A 16,162-nucleotide genomic window follows, 5' to 3' on the forward strand; every position below is an offset into this window, starting at 1 on the left:
AGAGAGAGAGCTTAGGAGGGGGTGGGGCAGTTTTTGCCAAGCCAGCCACTGTACCACTATACCGCAAGCTCTCTTGATACTCTCCGCCATACGTTCAGCGTTTTTCAATGAATTGCATTAATCATTAAATTGGAGGAGGCTTAATTAAAGCCAATAACTTAACTATTAAATAATCGCCGTGAATTGAGGCCATCTGTAGCATGTTGCTGTTACCGCTCTGTGTAGTCCAGCTGTATCTATACGAAGAGAGCTCGCGAGCGCGTGCGCGAGGGAGGAAGAAAAACATCTCTATACTTGCAACGCTACAAAAATAACTCTCTTCTGGCTACATTTGGATCGCTGAATAGCAAAACGAATTTCGTTATCGAGACGGATCTAAATGCAATGAGAGGAATTCTATTACAGCCAGACATCGTCCCACTACAGAAATCATGTTAAAATAGTTATGTTTATGCCGACGTATACACCACAAATTCTCGTTTAACATCGAGAGACAATTAGCGCGAGCGAACGTCTGAAATATACCACCCACTTTTAGACATTTTCGAGAATTACCCCTCCCCCTCCCCCACAGTCTTACGAAATATCGTATTTCAGTCACTCCCTTACACAATTAATCATAGGCGATTGCAACATTTTTCTTCCGTTTTCTGTTTCTTTTCTCTTCGTCCCCTCCCTCCCAGCTCTTTCATCGTTTTATTATATACACACGTTTGACCCCTGTAACCATACAACCATTGTGTATCGATGCAAAATAAAGTGACGTTTCGTCGCTTCGACCATTATTAAAAAGAAGCAAAAAACAAATATAAAATGGAAAAGAATTCTTTTCTCTCCCTCTCTGAAACTCGATACACAATTCCCAGCTCCCATTGTCTCTTATAAGTTTGATTTTTCAGGTTTACACCACGCGCTCCTAAGGTATTTCGTACATCCAACCATTATAGATAAACGATAACACGCTGCGTGTGTTGTCGCAAAAATGCAGTATTCCTTTCCTCGATTGGGTATAATACACGTTCATTGAGTATATTAAGTGCTCTCTTTTTTTAACATTAATGAAAATATAGAAAAACGCAAATTCGCGTGCAACGATCACAATCTTCCACGAATTTCTCGCGTCGACGTGTCGAGCTGCTGCCTGATTTTTTTTCTCCCCTCGCAACGACCTCAATTATTGTCGGTAAATCACTTGACACCGATTAACCCTGTCGTAATTATTTTCAATATAGTTAACACTAGATTAGCGCTCGATCCGTCTTCTCGGACCAGTGATGCCAGAAATCGGATGACAGCAGCCACATGCGCTACTTTTAATCGTGTGTTTTGGTTTCTGCTCTTCTCCCTTCTGGCACCAATGGTCCACGCGCGCAAGGCGGGAGGTATGCCCGAAAAAGCAAAACACAAAAATAGAAGCAGAAAAAGAAGGAGGATCAAATGGAAGGGAAGACTGTGCGTTGTACGCGAATTTCTCGCGTCTTCTGGCAATGGAAGCACACGTACTAATGGAATCCTCTCCGTTTTCTTTTTCTCTTTTTTCACGGGGGGACGTTTACTAGCAGACAGCTATCAGTACCAGTTGCAGTCGATGTGGCAAAAATGCTGGAACACGAATCAGAGTCTGGTGCACAACCTGCGGTTTCGGGAGCGGGGTCCGTTGAAATCCTGGAGGCCGGAGACAATGGCGGAGGCAATCTTCAGCGTCCTCAAGGAGGGTCTCTCTTTGAGCCAAGCGGCGAGGTAAGAAAAGCCCGATTGATGCAAATAACAGCGAGATATTACGGCACGTGTAAACGCGACGAGGCACGAAAGAACAACGCGTTCTCCTAAAAAAAAATGTCGATCCTCGAAGGTTCCAAGAGGCCAACTCGCTTATTATAGCGGTACAGCGTGGTGTGTGTGTGCAGCCTACGCCCATGTAAATTCAATCGCGGCGTTCGCGCAACGCTAATTAAATTGGCCAGACGCACCGGCCGAAATAGCCAGGGCAATTTCGCCCAAGATTTATCGCGATATTTCTTTCGTGCCGAATCGCAAAAATAAATTCCCCCGAACGGCGCAGCATGAAAAGTTTAATGTTGCAGAAAATACGATATCCCATACCCGACCTTCGTTCTCTACGCGAATCGTGTGCACAACATGCTGGGTCCCAGCGCTGACGGAGGAGCCGGTGAGTGTTTATTATCTCTAATTTCTGCCGCGTTGCAAAGCAAATAAGACGACGGAGCATTCCCATGGAGCGTCAGCGAATCGGACCTACCACAACAACAAACAAACAGTCGGTCCCAGGAGAGCTCCAACCATTTTCGCCCCTTACTCTATTTCATAATATTTTCAATCATCTCAACAAGTGCGAAACGTCGGGCATTATTCCCAGGACCCTGCTTGGCCCGATTACGGGAAAAGCTCGCGTGACTACGACGACGTGGTGCAGCCAATTGTAAATACTTGAAATAGTACACAGCTAAATACCATCACGAGGAAGAGGGACGTACGCTACATGCTATATATTTATATCGAAATATTCAGTGGCGCTCGTAAATATCGCAATTATGCCCTCTGCGTTTACTTCGCAGAGACAGAGCAGTCTCCAAGGTCAAACGATTTGCTCACGCTCCATCGGCGAATCTCCCGTATTTAACCGAGAGTAACCTCTCCGGCGAATGCTTAAATAACATTGTGTGTATATCGTTGCGTCGTTTGCATAAACAGATCTCCGTCCGAAGGGACGCGGCAGACCACAGAGGATTCTGCTCGGCGTGTGGCCCGACGAGCACATTCGCGGAGTGATCCGCACAGTCGTCTTCCGCGATGGTCACACGCCGCATATCGTTAAGGAGGAGCCGACCCCGATGTACCCGAGCCTGGCCAATTACGCGGCGTGCAACGGACCGGAAGGCGCGGTCAGTCCGGTCGGCGCCGCAACTGCGGCTGCAGTGGCCGCGGTCGCTCAAGGTAACCAACAAACTTTGCCATCGCGCATAATCATTTTCTCCAGGACCACACCGCTCCAGCTGCATGTCTATGTATATACACATAGCTACTCTCCTAATTTCCTCGTGCAATTTATTGCAGTCTCCCCCCCCTCTCTCCTCTTTCCCAGGCCTTGACCCAAGCTTGATACGAAACTTTATTATACAAATCCACGTGCACTCTATCTCTCTTGCGTTGATTCCGTAACAGGTCTGAGGCATCAAATGTGCAGTATGGTAGCAGCGGCCCACTCGCAGCAGCACGACATGATGGCGACCAACCTGTCCACCAGCCTCTCGGCCAATCTTCAGGCAGCGATGCAAGCCAGCCAGCACCATAACAACAACAACGCCAGCATCCTCGGCAGCAACAACGGTGGCGGTGGCATTGGCAGCAACAACACCGGCGAGTCTCCCTTGAATCTCGGCCTGGCGAGTCCCGGATCCGGAGGTCCACCCGAGAGCCCCATGGAGAGTCCTCTGGCGAGTCCCCTGGGACCACTGATGGACCCCAGTCACATACCAAGTAGCGTCGAGGTTGGCATCGGCGTCAGCGGTATGACCTACAAACCCGCGAGGAGCTTCGTCAGCCCCCGACCGGAGAATCTCTTCCAGGAGGACATCACCGATTTGGTGAAGAGTCCTCATGGCCTCAAGGACAAGGACAAGATCCCAGTGAAACTAGAACCACTCACGGATTCGCGCTGCGAATAGTAAACCGTGAGTCTTCCTGCTGATTGGCGCGATTATCGCCATTGACGATTCACGCCTCATTACCGATTAGCGTTTATAGCGATTAGCCATTAGCGACTAGCGACTAGCGTTTAGCCATGTGGCCAGCAGGAAGAGAAAGAGGAGAAAGACACGGTGAGAGAGACGGATCGGCAAGGACATTGTTCGCCTATTTATCCTCCGACTACGCGATCCTTCGGATCGGAACTCTCGGGGCTGGAGTCGTCCGGACTACCAAGCACCCCCTCTCCTCACCCCACCCTCTGTTCCTTTCATATAAATCATTTAGTTTCTCGAGCGAATTAAATAGCGATCGCACTGTGGAAACGCGTGCTGTAATCTCATCTCGTTTTCTCGTTTTCTCTCTCTCTCTCTCTCTCTCTTTCTCTCACGCTCCCCCTCTCTTTCTCTACGTTTATATACAATTTCCGGTACTCCATGTGCAGAGAAAGAGATAGGGAGGAGTTGAAGAGAGGGCGTGAGGCGTGCGAAGACATTTGTTAATGCGATATGAATCGCGCTACAGCAGGCGTATAAATGTATACTAGAGCAAGATTTTGCTTGTGACATAGAGGCCTACAATCAAAAGAGAATAAACGAGAGGGGAGAGAGAGAAAGAGAGAGAGAGAGAGAGAGAGAGAGAGAGTGGAGGAGGAGGATGGGGAAGGGAGACCGAGTGACAAAGACATTGCGAATCGCTGGCTCGCTGTCGTACGAGCAACGCGTTCCTTTCTCAACAAAAATGTATTATGCCGAATGGAACGATGTGCAGCAGTGTGAGCCGGAAATACTAAAAACTCACGGTTTCCAATGGTGGTTTACCCAGCTTTTGCGGCCAGGAAGAGAACAAACGAGGAATGAGAGAAGGATAATAATAATAATGATGATGATCATCGGAACGAAGAGGAAAATAATAAAGGGATGATGGAAGAAAGAAGGGAAGAAAAGGAAAGCCCCTATTTAGTGAAAATATACCGTAGATACTTGGTCGTCGGTGCTGCGCTAGCGCTGCCGCCATTCTCCAATCTAGATAGTTGTATCATCGTCGTGTCGTATGGACTTGTGTACACAGAATGAAAATACACCTACTTATTATACACATATTGTGCGCGGAAACTCGTGCGCGATACTGAAAGAAGGATTGAACAATATGTACGTGCATTCCGCTTTTACACTCACCACACGATTATACGCCACTAGATACACATCGACACCACATACCACACGCATATTTCTACACAAAGCAGGAGCAATATATACATCACACACAAGGAAATTTATACCTACGCATATATGATAAATAACTGTACTTTTAATGCCAAATGTATAATAGTTTGTAAGCAGCCGTATATATTGTATCGCGACCGATGCCAGTTTGCCCAAATTAGTAGAGAGAGAATCCCGTGGCAACGCGCGTCTCGTTCGGATCCGTCAAGTGTGACACGTGGCGCGTAAAAAAAAGGAAATCAGTAGAGAGGAGAGGGTCAGGAAGGAGGGAGGGAAGAAACGATTCCCTCTGCGAGTGTGCAATGTGATTTAGACAATTTTCCACGCAAATAAAAAAAAAATGGATGATCATCACGTAATAGAGTAACGCGTATTTTATACTGAGTTTACGTTGGTCTTATCTATTTTTTCCAGGACTCGAATCGATTAATGGAAAATGTACGAATTTTCTGTTGGGTCGAACGAGACGGTGCAACGTCCTCCAATTCAGTGTAATCGCCGGTCTAAACCAAATAAACCAGAGAGATGTACAAAATTTACCAACTTTCTACTACTCCAGGAAGAGATGCGATGCGTATAGGAGAAAAAGTAATGTGGAAGAAGAAAAAAGGAGCGAAGGATTAAATGTGGTGAAAACAAAATTGAATGGCTAAGCGAGTACACTATAAAAGCGTAAAAAGTTTGCTGTACTTTATTACATATAATGATTGCCTTCCTGCCATATTTGGGGTATGCCAAGTATAAAAATTATAAGGTTTAGGGATTAACGTGAGAAGTTTAGAGCGACACGACCGTGAATTTCGATAAATTTGAACTTGAGAGACGAATACGTGAGTTTGTGTGGATATCGGAACGAGCGACAGGTGGATGAGTGTAAAATGGGGTAAATGAGGTATGTATGTGTGTGTGTGGGTGGGTGGATGTAAGTTTGTGAGAGAGAGAGAGAGAGAGAGAGAGTCGAATGTACGTAGAAACGCGACGGGTGCTTTTTTTGGAAAAATCGTGCTATTTTTCAAAATTTTACATGTTGCGCGTGTCCCCACCCCCTTTCCCCTCCCCGATCCTTGACAATCGAAGAGCGAAACGTACCGAGTAATTAAAACGTATAATTAATCGAAAGGAGAACGTTGTAATAGCGTGAAAAGAAAAGATTCCCAAAGACACGCGATCCTCGAAACGTCGAATAAAAGAACAAAAATCACGTAGATACTTCGTTTGTTCTCCTTGTACTTTTATATTCCGATCTCTTCCATCGGCGTTACTTTCGAAAATCGTGCTGAGAGCAATGACCGGTACCCTTTTAAAAAAGAAGAAGACGAAAAAAAAGAATGTTGATTAATTTTGGCGTGTTCACTCTTCGATCCTTTCTCGGTAAGAATCGTCGATCTTCGAAAGATCGTGTACGATCGCAAACTCGAGGCCTTCGCCCAAAATACTGTGTATTGAGACTTTGAAAAGTAAACGCGAAGCTTGCCGTACATGCACGTCTTTGGACACGGAGTTTTCTAAAAATTTTATCCATGTCTCAAGTCGTCGAGCAGCCGATTCGAGAGACTCTTTGTAAATGTAAGAAGTAAGAGACTAACAAAAATTTTTGAAGTGGCCTTCGGTAAAAGAAAAAGATCATTGCTTTTCCCTTTTGCTCGGATAAATGGAAGGAAGAAAAAAAAATACACACACAGGCGGTAATTAGGCGCATCTCGTATATTACGTTAAAGGTATTTTTTAAGCGCGGCGATGAAACTTATAATAATACTAGAGACAAGTCGTTTTGGAAAATGATCGAAAAATACCAAAATACGTTATTCTTGATATAAATATTTTTTATGAGAAAGGAAATTATTGCGGAGAAAAAAAAAGTATACAAGGCGAAAAGTCTGAATCACAATTAAATTCTAAGCCTACCGCGTGCGTCGAAATTACGCGATTCGGAATGAATGTTTTCAAAATTCGTATCTTCTTTATTCTTCTTTTTATACGTATGCCATATAGATATTTTTTTTACGTGTCAATCCGAGAAAAAGAGTCAGTAGCAAAGGAAACAATGGATCGTGGGTAAAAAAAATTATTACGATTTAGGCTTAATGTGTTCAACTAAAAAAAAACCTGTAAACTAAAAAGCAGAGTGAATGCTATACGCTAATGGAAAAGCAAGGGAAGACCTTTAAAGTTTAGAATGAAGGTAAAAATTAGGTTTTGGAAAATTTGTGTGAGAGAGATTGCGCGAGGGCGTGATGAAAGCGAGACAGAGAGTGTAAAGCGTGTTTGGGAAAAATTTAAATTAAATCGTATTGTATAAAAAAAGAAGTAGTAAGTGCCTTCCAAACAAGAAAATTTTAAGTGTCCCGTAGACCGTGACCATTTGTAAATGGAAAGTCACTCGAAATTTCAACTTGTCACTGGTTAAAATGATCGTGGAACAAATATTCGTAGACGCGAATTCTCTTTTCGATGCTCTCTCTCTTGTTTAGAAGAATTCGTTGTTATATTCTAAAAAAAAAAGAAAAAAAATGATTTTTCGCTATCCGATAGTGCTATAAAATCAAACGTACCGTTTAATAGAAAACAGAAGGAAGGGGAAAAATTGAATTATTTTTTCGGTAGATGGAAAAAAATTATAGGGAAGAAAATTGTGTAGTTAAAAGAAAAATGGACAAAAAAATATTTATGGTTCACTTAAAAAGAGTGATGTGTCTACCAATAAAGTGTGCGTGTGTGAGTGCAGAGTGTGAATGTCCGATGAAGCAACGCTATACCCGAGACAAAATTTCTGTTTTGGATCTATTCACACCGGTAATACCCTGAATGGCATGTTCTCGAGAAGTTTCCTTTTTCCTTTTCGATAATTGCGAACGAGGAGAGACTCGAACGATATAGGAGATATAAGCGTAAATGTTGATTAAAGCGAGAACGGATATTTCGACAAACCTTTGTTTCCACGTTTTGATATAATCACTGAACAGAAAAAATACCTATATTACATACTTAAGGTGTAAGTGAACAAAAAAAGCATCTAATACGCTATATTATTGATATAGAACACAAAGTGAATATATATATATATATATATATATAAATGAGAAAAAACAAATATATATATATAAATAAATATAAATATATATATTATAAATATAAATTGATATATTGATGCCGTAGAATTACTGCTGGGTGCGTTTATTTCTTTTCAAACGTCGCTATGAGCGAGAAAGAAGTTTGCGAGTACAGGAGGAGAGAGAGAGAGAGAGAGAGAGATGCGGCTTGGTCAGACGGAACATTAGTAAGGACTGCAAAATAGTTTGTAGAAAAATTGTATCAGGGCGAAAAAAGGACGGATGTGCGTGACAGTAAGTTTAAATTTAGCAAGTAAAACTTGTGTTTTATCCCATAGTAGTATAAGTTGTACAATGTAATAAAATATTTACTTCCCGATGCGACGAACGAATGCAAATGGTAAAAAAATTATTAAATTTAAAGCACAAAATGATTAATCGTAACGATAATGATAATAATAATGATAATATTAATAATAATAATATTAATAATGATAATGGTAATCTAATAAAGATAATCTATACAAGAGAAGCTTCTTTTTAAGAGAATGGCTTTGCCGTTAAACTCGATATGGAGCGGTAAAAAGCAACAATAACCAACACGTATCAGTCATGCACTCCGGACTTTTCCTTTTATTTTTGCGATAGCTTTCGAATCATTTTGTCCGATCTGTATACCGAAATCCTCATTCAACAGAAACGAGCTGCAAGTTGTGCTAAAATCGTAACGGAAGAGTAGTAGTAGTCTCTTACACACGTTCACACTTACACGAATTTGATTTTTCATTAGTTTGCAGTTTCTTAAGAAGGAATAAGAGCTTGAGAAGAACGAAATGTCATTGGTGAGAGGGCTGTAATAGAGATGGGATAAAAACAGGAAAGACATAAATTAAGAATGGGTTTTCTATTGGTAACACTGAAAGAGTTATGCTTTCAACGAGAGAAGAAAGTACACGTAGGTAAAGAAGAAGAAGCAGAGAGGCTTGAAAGAAACACAAATGACAAATAACGGGTGCCTAAATTCTTACTCTCTCCTCTCTCTCTCTCTCTCTCTCTCTCTCTCTCTCCCCCTCCCTCCCTCCCTCCCTCTCTCTTTCAATCTCTTATCAGTAACCCGTTCTCTCTTTGCGTCGAGCTTAACTCTTTCAGAGCGCATTATCAGTCCATGCAGGAGTGAAACTTTGTAAGAAAGGGTGAGAGAAAGCAAGAAAGAGGAATGGAAAGAGAAAGATATATGTTAAATTATGTGCAGGGTGAGGCACCTAAGACTTCCACGAGAAGTAGAACCTACAAATTCATTTATCTGCGCGTAGCTCCAAGAGATATCAATTTTTGTTCAACATCTCTTTGAAGACAGATAGACGGTAGTAGCTTTGAAAAGGTTCTGTGCAAAAAATTGACATCTTTTATGTAGTTAACCAGATAAATGTTTTTTTTTTTACATTAGACCCCTCCATACTCCGAGGCGTTTTAAATGCCTCACCCTGTACATCCACCGTATTTCCGTTTTCATACATTAATAGCGAGTCCGAGTTAAAAGACCAACTATTAAGTAGTATTCTGTACTTTATAAACTAGCGAGCGAGAATAGTAGGAACGCACATTTTCCAGAGCCTAGTTATTTATTCGCACACGGACGTAAGGAACACGACGAAAGGGCGCAAATTCACGCACACTCGATGTACACGCGGTACGCATACAAACAGTCACAAGCAAACAACTCGATACACACGAACACGTAACCATGCTAAGCAAGCGACAGACAGACAGACACCATTGTGTTTACTGTATATAGAGAGAGGATACAGCATAGCACGGCAAAGTTCATCGTTATTAAACTTTCAGCATGTATCATATTTATTTCCATCAATTCTCAGACCGTTAGGGTACTTGTAGCTTAAGTTCCGCGGGGCCTCTATTTATTGTCATGTCTTTATGCGAAGAGGCACCGACTCAACCAAATCCCATTCATCATCAATTATTACGAAAGACTCCTTTTCTTTTTTCGCATCTTTCTTATTACGGTGTAAGTAGTTTTTAAAAGCACTTGCCAGTATACATATATACATTACATATATATTAATATAATTATACATATACATATATATATATATATGTAATGCGCATGATTGCGGAGCGAGTGCCTCTTCTTAGCCGCTTCCCTAGTAGATCCGACTCTGAAGACAAATCTCTAAAAGTTAAATATATCCACTTGCTCTCCCTGTCGATCGTAATGTTAAATAGAACGTATTTGCTATACGATCTAATATTTTTTTAAAAGTATTCGTCGCGAAAAAATTCTTAATTATTAATTGTACCTCTTTCCCCAACTCATTTTTTGTTTTGTTTTTTCCTTCCTCTATATAAATCAATTTGTCAACGACTTCATAAGACTGAAAATGCTATTTTCAATAAATTTAATGAATTTATACGTTCAATCCATTAATGCATATCGTTTTGTACTTCTATGGATTTGTCTTCAAGTATGTACAATTATTGGAATCGCGCTTAAGGCGCTTTGCCATATTTAATGGCGGTTATTTGCAATTAATAATTTTATAGGTTTAATCTCATCGCCTAAGAGTACCCTCCCCATTTCCCTGTTTTTGTTAGCGGATAGTCCAATATACGATGACGAAAGAACCGCATTGAATATGACTGTCGTGGGCAAACCAGCTAAGAGAAACATAGCCGTGATGAATCTTGGAGCGACGTTTGTTTTTCTTTTACCCTAGAAAGAAAAAAGAAAACGATAACGATATTGTTTTCAGATTAATTTGCTCTCGGTCATTAAAGCTGATATCATTGTAAAACCGTCAACCTTTAGAGACACCCGTTTATTTATTACAGACTAGCTCGTAAGATGACGTTCTACCGAAATATGCTATACTTATATAAATACACCCTATATATAGTGAAGTAAGCGTTACATTACCTACCTACTCCATTCGTACTTTACGGAAGGAACAAACAGATGAATCACGCAATCATACATTTAAGTTGCTACTTGGCACGTATACCTAAGTAATATACTAACATAAACAGTATGCAATAATAAATAAATATGAGAAATAATCTGTGCAAATTTATTTCAATTATTATACGCCACCTACCAATGAATAGGAAAGCTAGGAAAGCTTGTAAAAGATATTCAATTTGTGCTCTCACGAGCTACGATAAAATACTTTCAACAATATTTTATTGACATGATAGATTCAAATACAGTAAACTGTGGCAATTCAGTGCTTAACATTATACAATACAAAATAGTCGTTATTAGGTAAAATCAGCATTCTGTTTAAATCTCTTGCTGGCTACGGGAAGAGCACATAGGGAAGATAAAAGGTAAGATGTCGGAAATCGTTTATAGTAATTTTTAAATTTTTGGCTTCATAAACCTCTTACGTAAAGAAATAACATATTAAATGCTTTAGCGTGGATAATTAGTGACAAAATGTCCACGTCCTTAATATTTTTCAATTATAATTCAATACTGTGACAATTTCATTATGCATCAATGTGCATGTATATTTTAATTGTGTAATTTTTCTTTACACGCAAAATAAAATGCATAGTTAGAGTTAGTATACGGGAGTTTTGACAAATCCCCTCATCTTAGAAATTTGGGTCATAAAGAACTGATTAGATCTTCAATTGTCGGTGGACATGTGCATTAATATGCAATAAAGAGTCGACATCAGGTATCAGACTTGTTTTTATAGTCTTTTTTAGACCTTTACAACATTGGGTAAAGCGTTTTGTTGAATTTGTGCCTTTTCATTTTGATGTTGCGCATCGATTTGGCTATGTTGCTGAGGTTCACCTTGGAAGTTTTGAGTATTTTGCTGCTGTACGTGATGCTGTTGATTCTGCACGGAGGGATTTATGGGTTGCTGATGAAGAACTTGATTATGCACTTGTTGCTGCTGCTGTTGTTGCTGGGGTTGATATTGCTGATGTTGTTGTTGAGGCACTTGGCCTTGGTAATGCCCTTGCCGTTGCTGAAGCATCTGATGATGCAATTGCTCCTGCTGTGCTTGATCTATGTGATAGTATTGTTGCTGTTGCAATGCAGGTTGCCCATGGAATTGCTGCTGTTGCTGTGCTGCTGGCTGTCCATTAGCTGGTAGTTGTCCATGAGGATCAACATTTGCATACTTAGGCGGGAACTGCGAAATACAAAACGATAAAATTAAATATTTCTTACAATAATCAACCTATATAGCTCTTATATAGCTAGTAATATTCAAAGTATAATTGCCTCACCTGTTGTTGGTTTGCGGGCATATTTTCCTGGTGCGGAGGTAGCTAGCAACAACAACAAAAGTGCACATGCTATGTTAATTACTCTAATCACTACTTAAAATCTGGTGTGGATAAATTGAAAGGTCTATCATTCAAATGAATGGCAAATAGAAATATTTTTGCATGCTTTGAAATATGGCAAAAATATGGATGATAAATCAAAAAAGTGTTTTAAGAAAAAAGAGGATCATGCTAATTATATCTTTAAAAATCATAATAGCTTATCAGGGAACCTAATATTTGTAGCATGCTATGAAATCTTTTATATGTGATAAAAATAATGATTGCTGAGTCATGTAAGAAATGAAAGGCCCTATTGTTGAATATTTACCAACATTTATGATGAATATCAGAATAATATATATGCAATGATAAAAAAATAATCTTGTCTGTTTAGACATAGATAAACTGATATATGTGATATTTCTGTGTATTGCATTTGTGTATAAAGCATAATTTTAAAACGTTTCATTCGTAGATAAAAAGTTGTAATTACTCACCATTCCTTGGGCAATCAATTTTTGAATCTCCTCTTGCCTTTTTCTTTCAAATGCTTGATATTCTTGCTCCGAGAAAATCTGCTGCTTTTCCAAACCTTCCCAACCTTCATCTTGCTGGAAGTCAGGACGTTTAGTTTGTTCTATGAACTCTTCATAGCTACAAAGCAATGAGAAAAATACATAAGACATCTTTGTGCAGTACATTATTTACTTAGTATATTTACCTTATAAATCCATCTTTATTAATATCTGCTTCACTAAATACATGCTCTCTCATTCGTTCCATTTCCTCTGCACGCTCTACAACATCAGCTGCTCCAGCTGCATAAAGCTTATCTAACTCTTTAATAAAAAGGGCCTTTACTTCATCTTGATCCCATAGGCCATTGCTATCGATATCTAAAATTATACTGTTATATAATATTGGTCTCCTATAAATAAAATTACTTCATTAAGTTTTAGTATTCAATACCATGCATCATGAAAAATGTTCTGGGTTCAAAAGATTCCTTATCCATATGATCCGTATTTTCCCAAACTTCTTCTAACTGTTGCTTACTAACAGGATGATTTACCTAACAGTTAATATATTAAAAATATAATATATTTGAAATGCACTGATAAAAAAAATATTTTTTATTTTCAGTTAAAATTGTTACCGTATCGTGGTTACTTTGTTTTTGTTTTGTTAACTTTAATTCTTCTTCATATTTTCTTCTTTCCTCTTCGTTCAAAGCTTAAAAAAAAAATATCGGTAAATATCTTTATGAAAAAGATAAATTTATACTTGCACTGAATTAAAAATTCTATTTGTCTTATTACATTTTAATCTTTGTTCTTCTTCAAATTTCTTTTGCATTTCATATTCCTTGAATTCCTTACGTCTTCGTTGATCTGCTTCGGCCAAATCTTTTGTTGTCTAAAGAAAGTAACGTTATAACTGAAGCATGTCTTTTCTTTTACTTCTTGTTAAACACACTTATATTACCTTGGCAAATAATTTCTTTAAGTCTTCAATCTCAAAAGTACGTCTGTTTGAATGATCTACATGTTCTGCTATTTTCAAATGTTCAAGATCAAGACCATTACTTAGATTATGCTGTTTGGCTGCTAATTGTTTCAGTCTAATTAATTCCTCCCTTTTCAATTCATCCAATCTAGACCTAACTTTGTGGCTTACAAATTCAAGCTCATGAGCTATTTTACCTGACTGGAAAGATAAAGAGAAGTTATAGCTATAACTATATGTAATTTCTTTTTTCTTTGCTTACACGTATATCTGCTTCTTCTGCTTTTTCCAGCTTCGCTTGAAATTCAGGATCGCTTTCTAAAGCTTGAACAACTTCCATTAAATACCTATGATATTCCATAATATCAGCCTGCAAGTAAGCATTTTGCAATTATTATCATTAATAGAGATAAAGAATTTAATTTAATAAAATATGACCTTTACCAGCTCTTCCTTGTTTTGCACTTCATTTTCATGGTCATTTTCCACTTTTTCTTTAGTGACCGGGGGAGCAACTGACAATTGCAAAGCCACAACCAGCAATATAGTTGTAAATAAATACTTCATCCCTTAACACCAAAGCAAAATAAGTAATTAATAAAAAAAATAATACATTTATGACAATGAAGTTATTTACATTTAGGTAGTTTTCACTAACTACTTATAAAATTTGGAAAAAGTTTAATATATCAGGTAATTAAAATGAATTGATGAAATTCAATTTCATATTAAAAATAATTTCATTTTCTTTATTGCTGTAAGAAATTGAATACTCTTATTATAAATTTAAAACAGTCAACATTATTTTTGCTTTTCTAAGAAAACATATCATTGAATATAGCAAATTAAATTGAGCAAGTTCTATTGGTTTTGCATCATACAGATTCAATTCCTACACTACTAAAAAAAATGATACTTAAATATAGACTTCTTTGTGTGCAAAATTTTGTTGCACTCGAAGTTTGCTTCCATAAAAACAGCTAGGAGAGAAAATAGAGAGTGTTTATAAAATTTTAAGCTCTATATTAGCAGGAGTATTCCAGATTCCCCTGATTTTTCTCGATTATTCCGAGTATATATAAAATAACAGATGTCGAGAAACTCCATACTCCATGCAAATATCCCAGCAAAAATGGTCGCTTATTTTCACATGTACGACTATGTATAAATCATGTTATTTAAACGTTAATATCACATCACAAAGACATCCTTTGGCAACGTCATTAAAATCAATTTTTTGACCGAATTTTATAGTCCTAACAACGAGACACGTCAGAAATTGACATGTAATAAACAGAATAATGGCCATTTACTTACTCACCTGGAGTTGCGGTTTAAATAACATTTTCCGATGTGAATATTTGATTTAACGATGACCTCCGTTTTCCATTTAGTCTAAAAATTGACACTGAGACTCAAATATGTCATTTGTATGACATACAAAGTGTTTTATGTTTCGTTATGTCTGTATCGATTTTTAGGTTAAATAGAAAACTTTGCTTAAATACATCGACGAATATCACTTAACAAAAAACAAATTTTCACAAATGCTATTTACCTTTATTGTTAAATGTTGTAAATAATGGCTTTCAATAATATAATAAAAACAACTAAACACAGTTCTTCCTATTACGGTGGTTATTGCCTCTTTGATTGACCGTGACCACCGTGACGTGCTTTGAAGTTTGACGTAAGCTTCGAGCGAGCCACTGGCGTAGACAGTAAAACACTGATCGTGTTTCAAAATTCACTGGCAGTACTGCCGAATATCCTTCTGTCTTCTTTCAATGCTTCATTCTTGACAAAGATATAACGATATCCGCAGTTACTGGCAGTGAATTCTGGAACAAGGCCACTATCACCAGTTGACCGGCAGAAATGGCGTCCCTCGATGCATTTAGGAACCGCGTTATAAAGCCCCTCACCGTCATTAATTCAAGACGGAAAAACGCGAGTTAAGATAAATTTTTTATTTAAAAAAAACTGAATTTTATTATTCAAAGATTTTTAATCTAAAATGTATATTAACTAGCGCCTTTTCGCTGTGAGTAATTGGTGTTAGGGGCCTTTTAATGGATTCCTAAATGCATCGATAGGAACATCATTTCTGTCTGTGTATGTAATACATACCTGGGGCGTATTCCGCGTATTCCACTTAAGGCCGAAAATGCTCGTAATATATAATACCTGTTACATGAACTGTTGTATTATAAGCGTTTTGGGCCCTAAGTTGGAATACGCTCCTGGAAGTGGCTGGTAGTGGAAACTGGAAACTAATAAGCATTGGCCGAGTTTAGGTTCAGAATTACATCTTAGGTTTATTCTTTTTCGCTGTATAACTGCACTAGTATAATAAGTTAAAGTGTG

At 38.6% G+C, this 16,162-nt stretch overlaps 2 protein-coding genes across 4 annotated transcripts in view; one reads left to right on the forward strand and one right to left on the reverse strand.

Moving 5' to 3' along the window:
* Positions 1 to 11,052, forward strand: part of LOC136773077 (protein bric-a-brac 1-like) — a 196,757-nt gene extending 185,705 nt beyond the window's left edge. Inside the window, exons 7-10 of one of the 2 annotated variants that reach the window (XM_066726458.1) lie at positions 1,560 to 1,740; positions 2,085 to 2,170; positions 2,713 to 2,955; positions 3,184 to 11,052. In XM_066726458.1, the coding sequence (XP_066582555.1) occupies positions 1,560 to 1,740; positions 2,085 to 2,170; positions 2,713 to 2,955; positions 3,184 to 3,686 (1,013 nt within the window). In that variant the 3' untranslated portion in view covers positions 3,687 to 11,052. The remainder of the gene's footprint in view (positions 1 to 1,559; positions 1,741 to 2,084; positions 2,171 to 2,712; positions 2,956 to 3,183) is intronic. The other variant, XM_066726459.1, reaches the window with a different exon arrangement.
* Positions 11,053 to 11,163: 111 nt separating this feature from the next.
* On the reverse strand, positions 11,164 to 15,498 carry NUCB1 (Nucleobindin 1). 2 transcript variants are annotated; one of them, XM_066725239.1, is made up of 11 exons: positions 15,354 to 15,498; positions 14,240 to 14,364; positions 14,058 to 14,165; positions 13,775 to 13,996; positions 13,609 to 13,705; positions 13,446 to 13,522; positions 13,259 to 13,361; positions 13,011 to 13,185; positions 12,787 to 12,943; positions 12,248 to 12,289; positions 11,164 to 12,150 (listed from the first exon to the last, which is right to left on the reverse strand). In XM_066725239.1, the coding sequence occupies exons 2-11, from the start codon at positions 14,360 to 14,362 to the stop codon at positions 11,710 to 11,712; spliced, it is 1,545 nt and encodes a 514-aa protein (XP_066581336.1). In that variant the 5' UTR covers positions 14,363 to 14,364; positions 15,354 to 15,498; the 3' UTR covers positions 11,164 to 11,709. The 2 variants fall into 2 exon arrangements, with proteins under 2 accessions (XP_066581336.1, XP_066581337.1); XM_066725240.1 differs by lacking the exon at positions 12,248 to 12,289.
* Between the last annotated feature and the right edge of the window lie 664 nt (positions 15,499 to 16,162).

The sequence above is a fragment of the Prorops nasuta genome, unplaced genomic scaffold (assembly GCF_024137725.1).
Source record: "Prorops nasuta isolate Cenicafe-Biocafe unplaced genomic scaffold, Cenicafe_Pnas_1.2 PNAS00004, whole genome shotgun sequence".
NCBI lineage: Eukaryota > Metazoa > Arthropoda > Insecta > Hymenoptera > Bethylidae > Prorops > Prorops nasuta.

Excerpts from the sequence above, each read along its gene's own strand:
- NUCB1 (XM_066725239.1), bottom strand. The coding sequence starts at position 14,362 with ATGAAGTATTTATTTACAACTATATTGCTGGTTGTGGCTTTGCAATTG. Across the intron at positions 14,166-14,239 it reads TGCAAAACAAGGAAGAGCTG|GCTGATATTATGGAATATCA; the intron begins GTAAAGGTCATA and ends GCTTACTTGCAG. Across the intron at positions 12,151-12,247 it reads TGCCCGCAAACCAACAACAG|TTCCCGCCTAAGTATGCAAA; the intron begins GTGAGGCAATTA and ends TGTATTTCGCAG.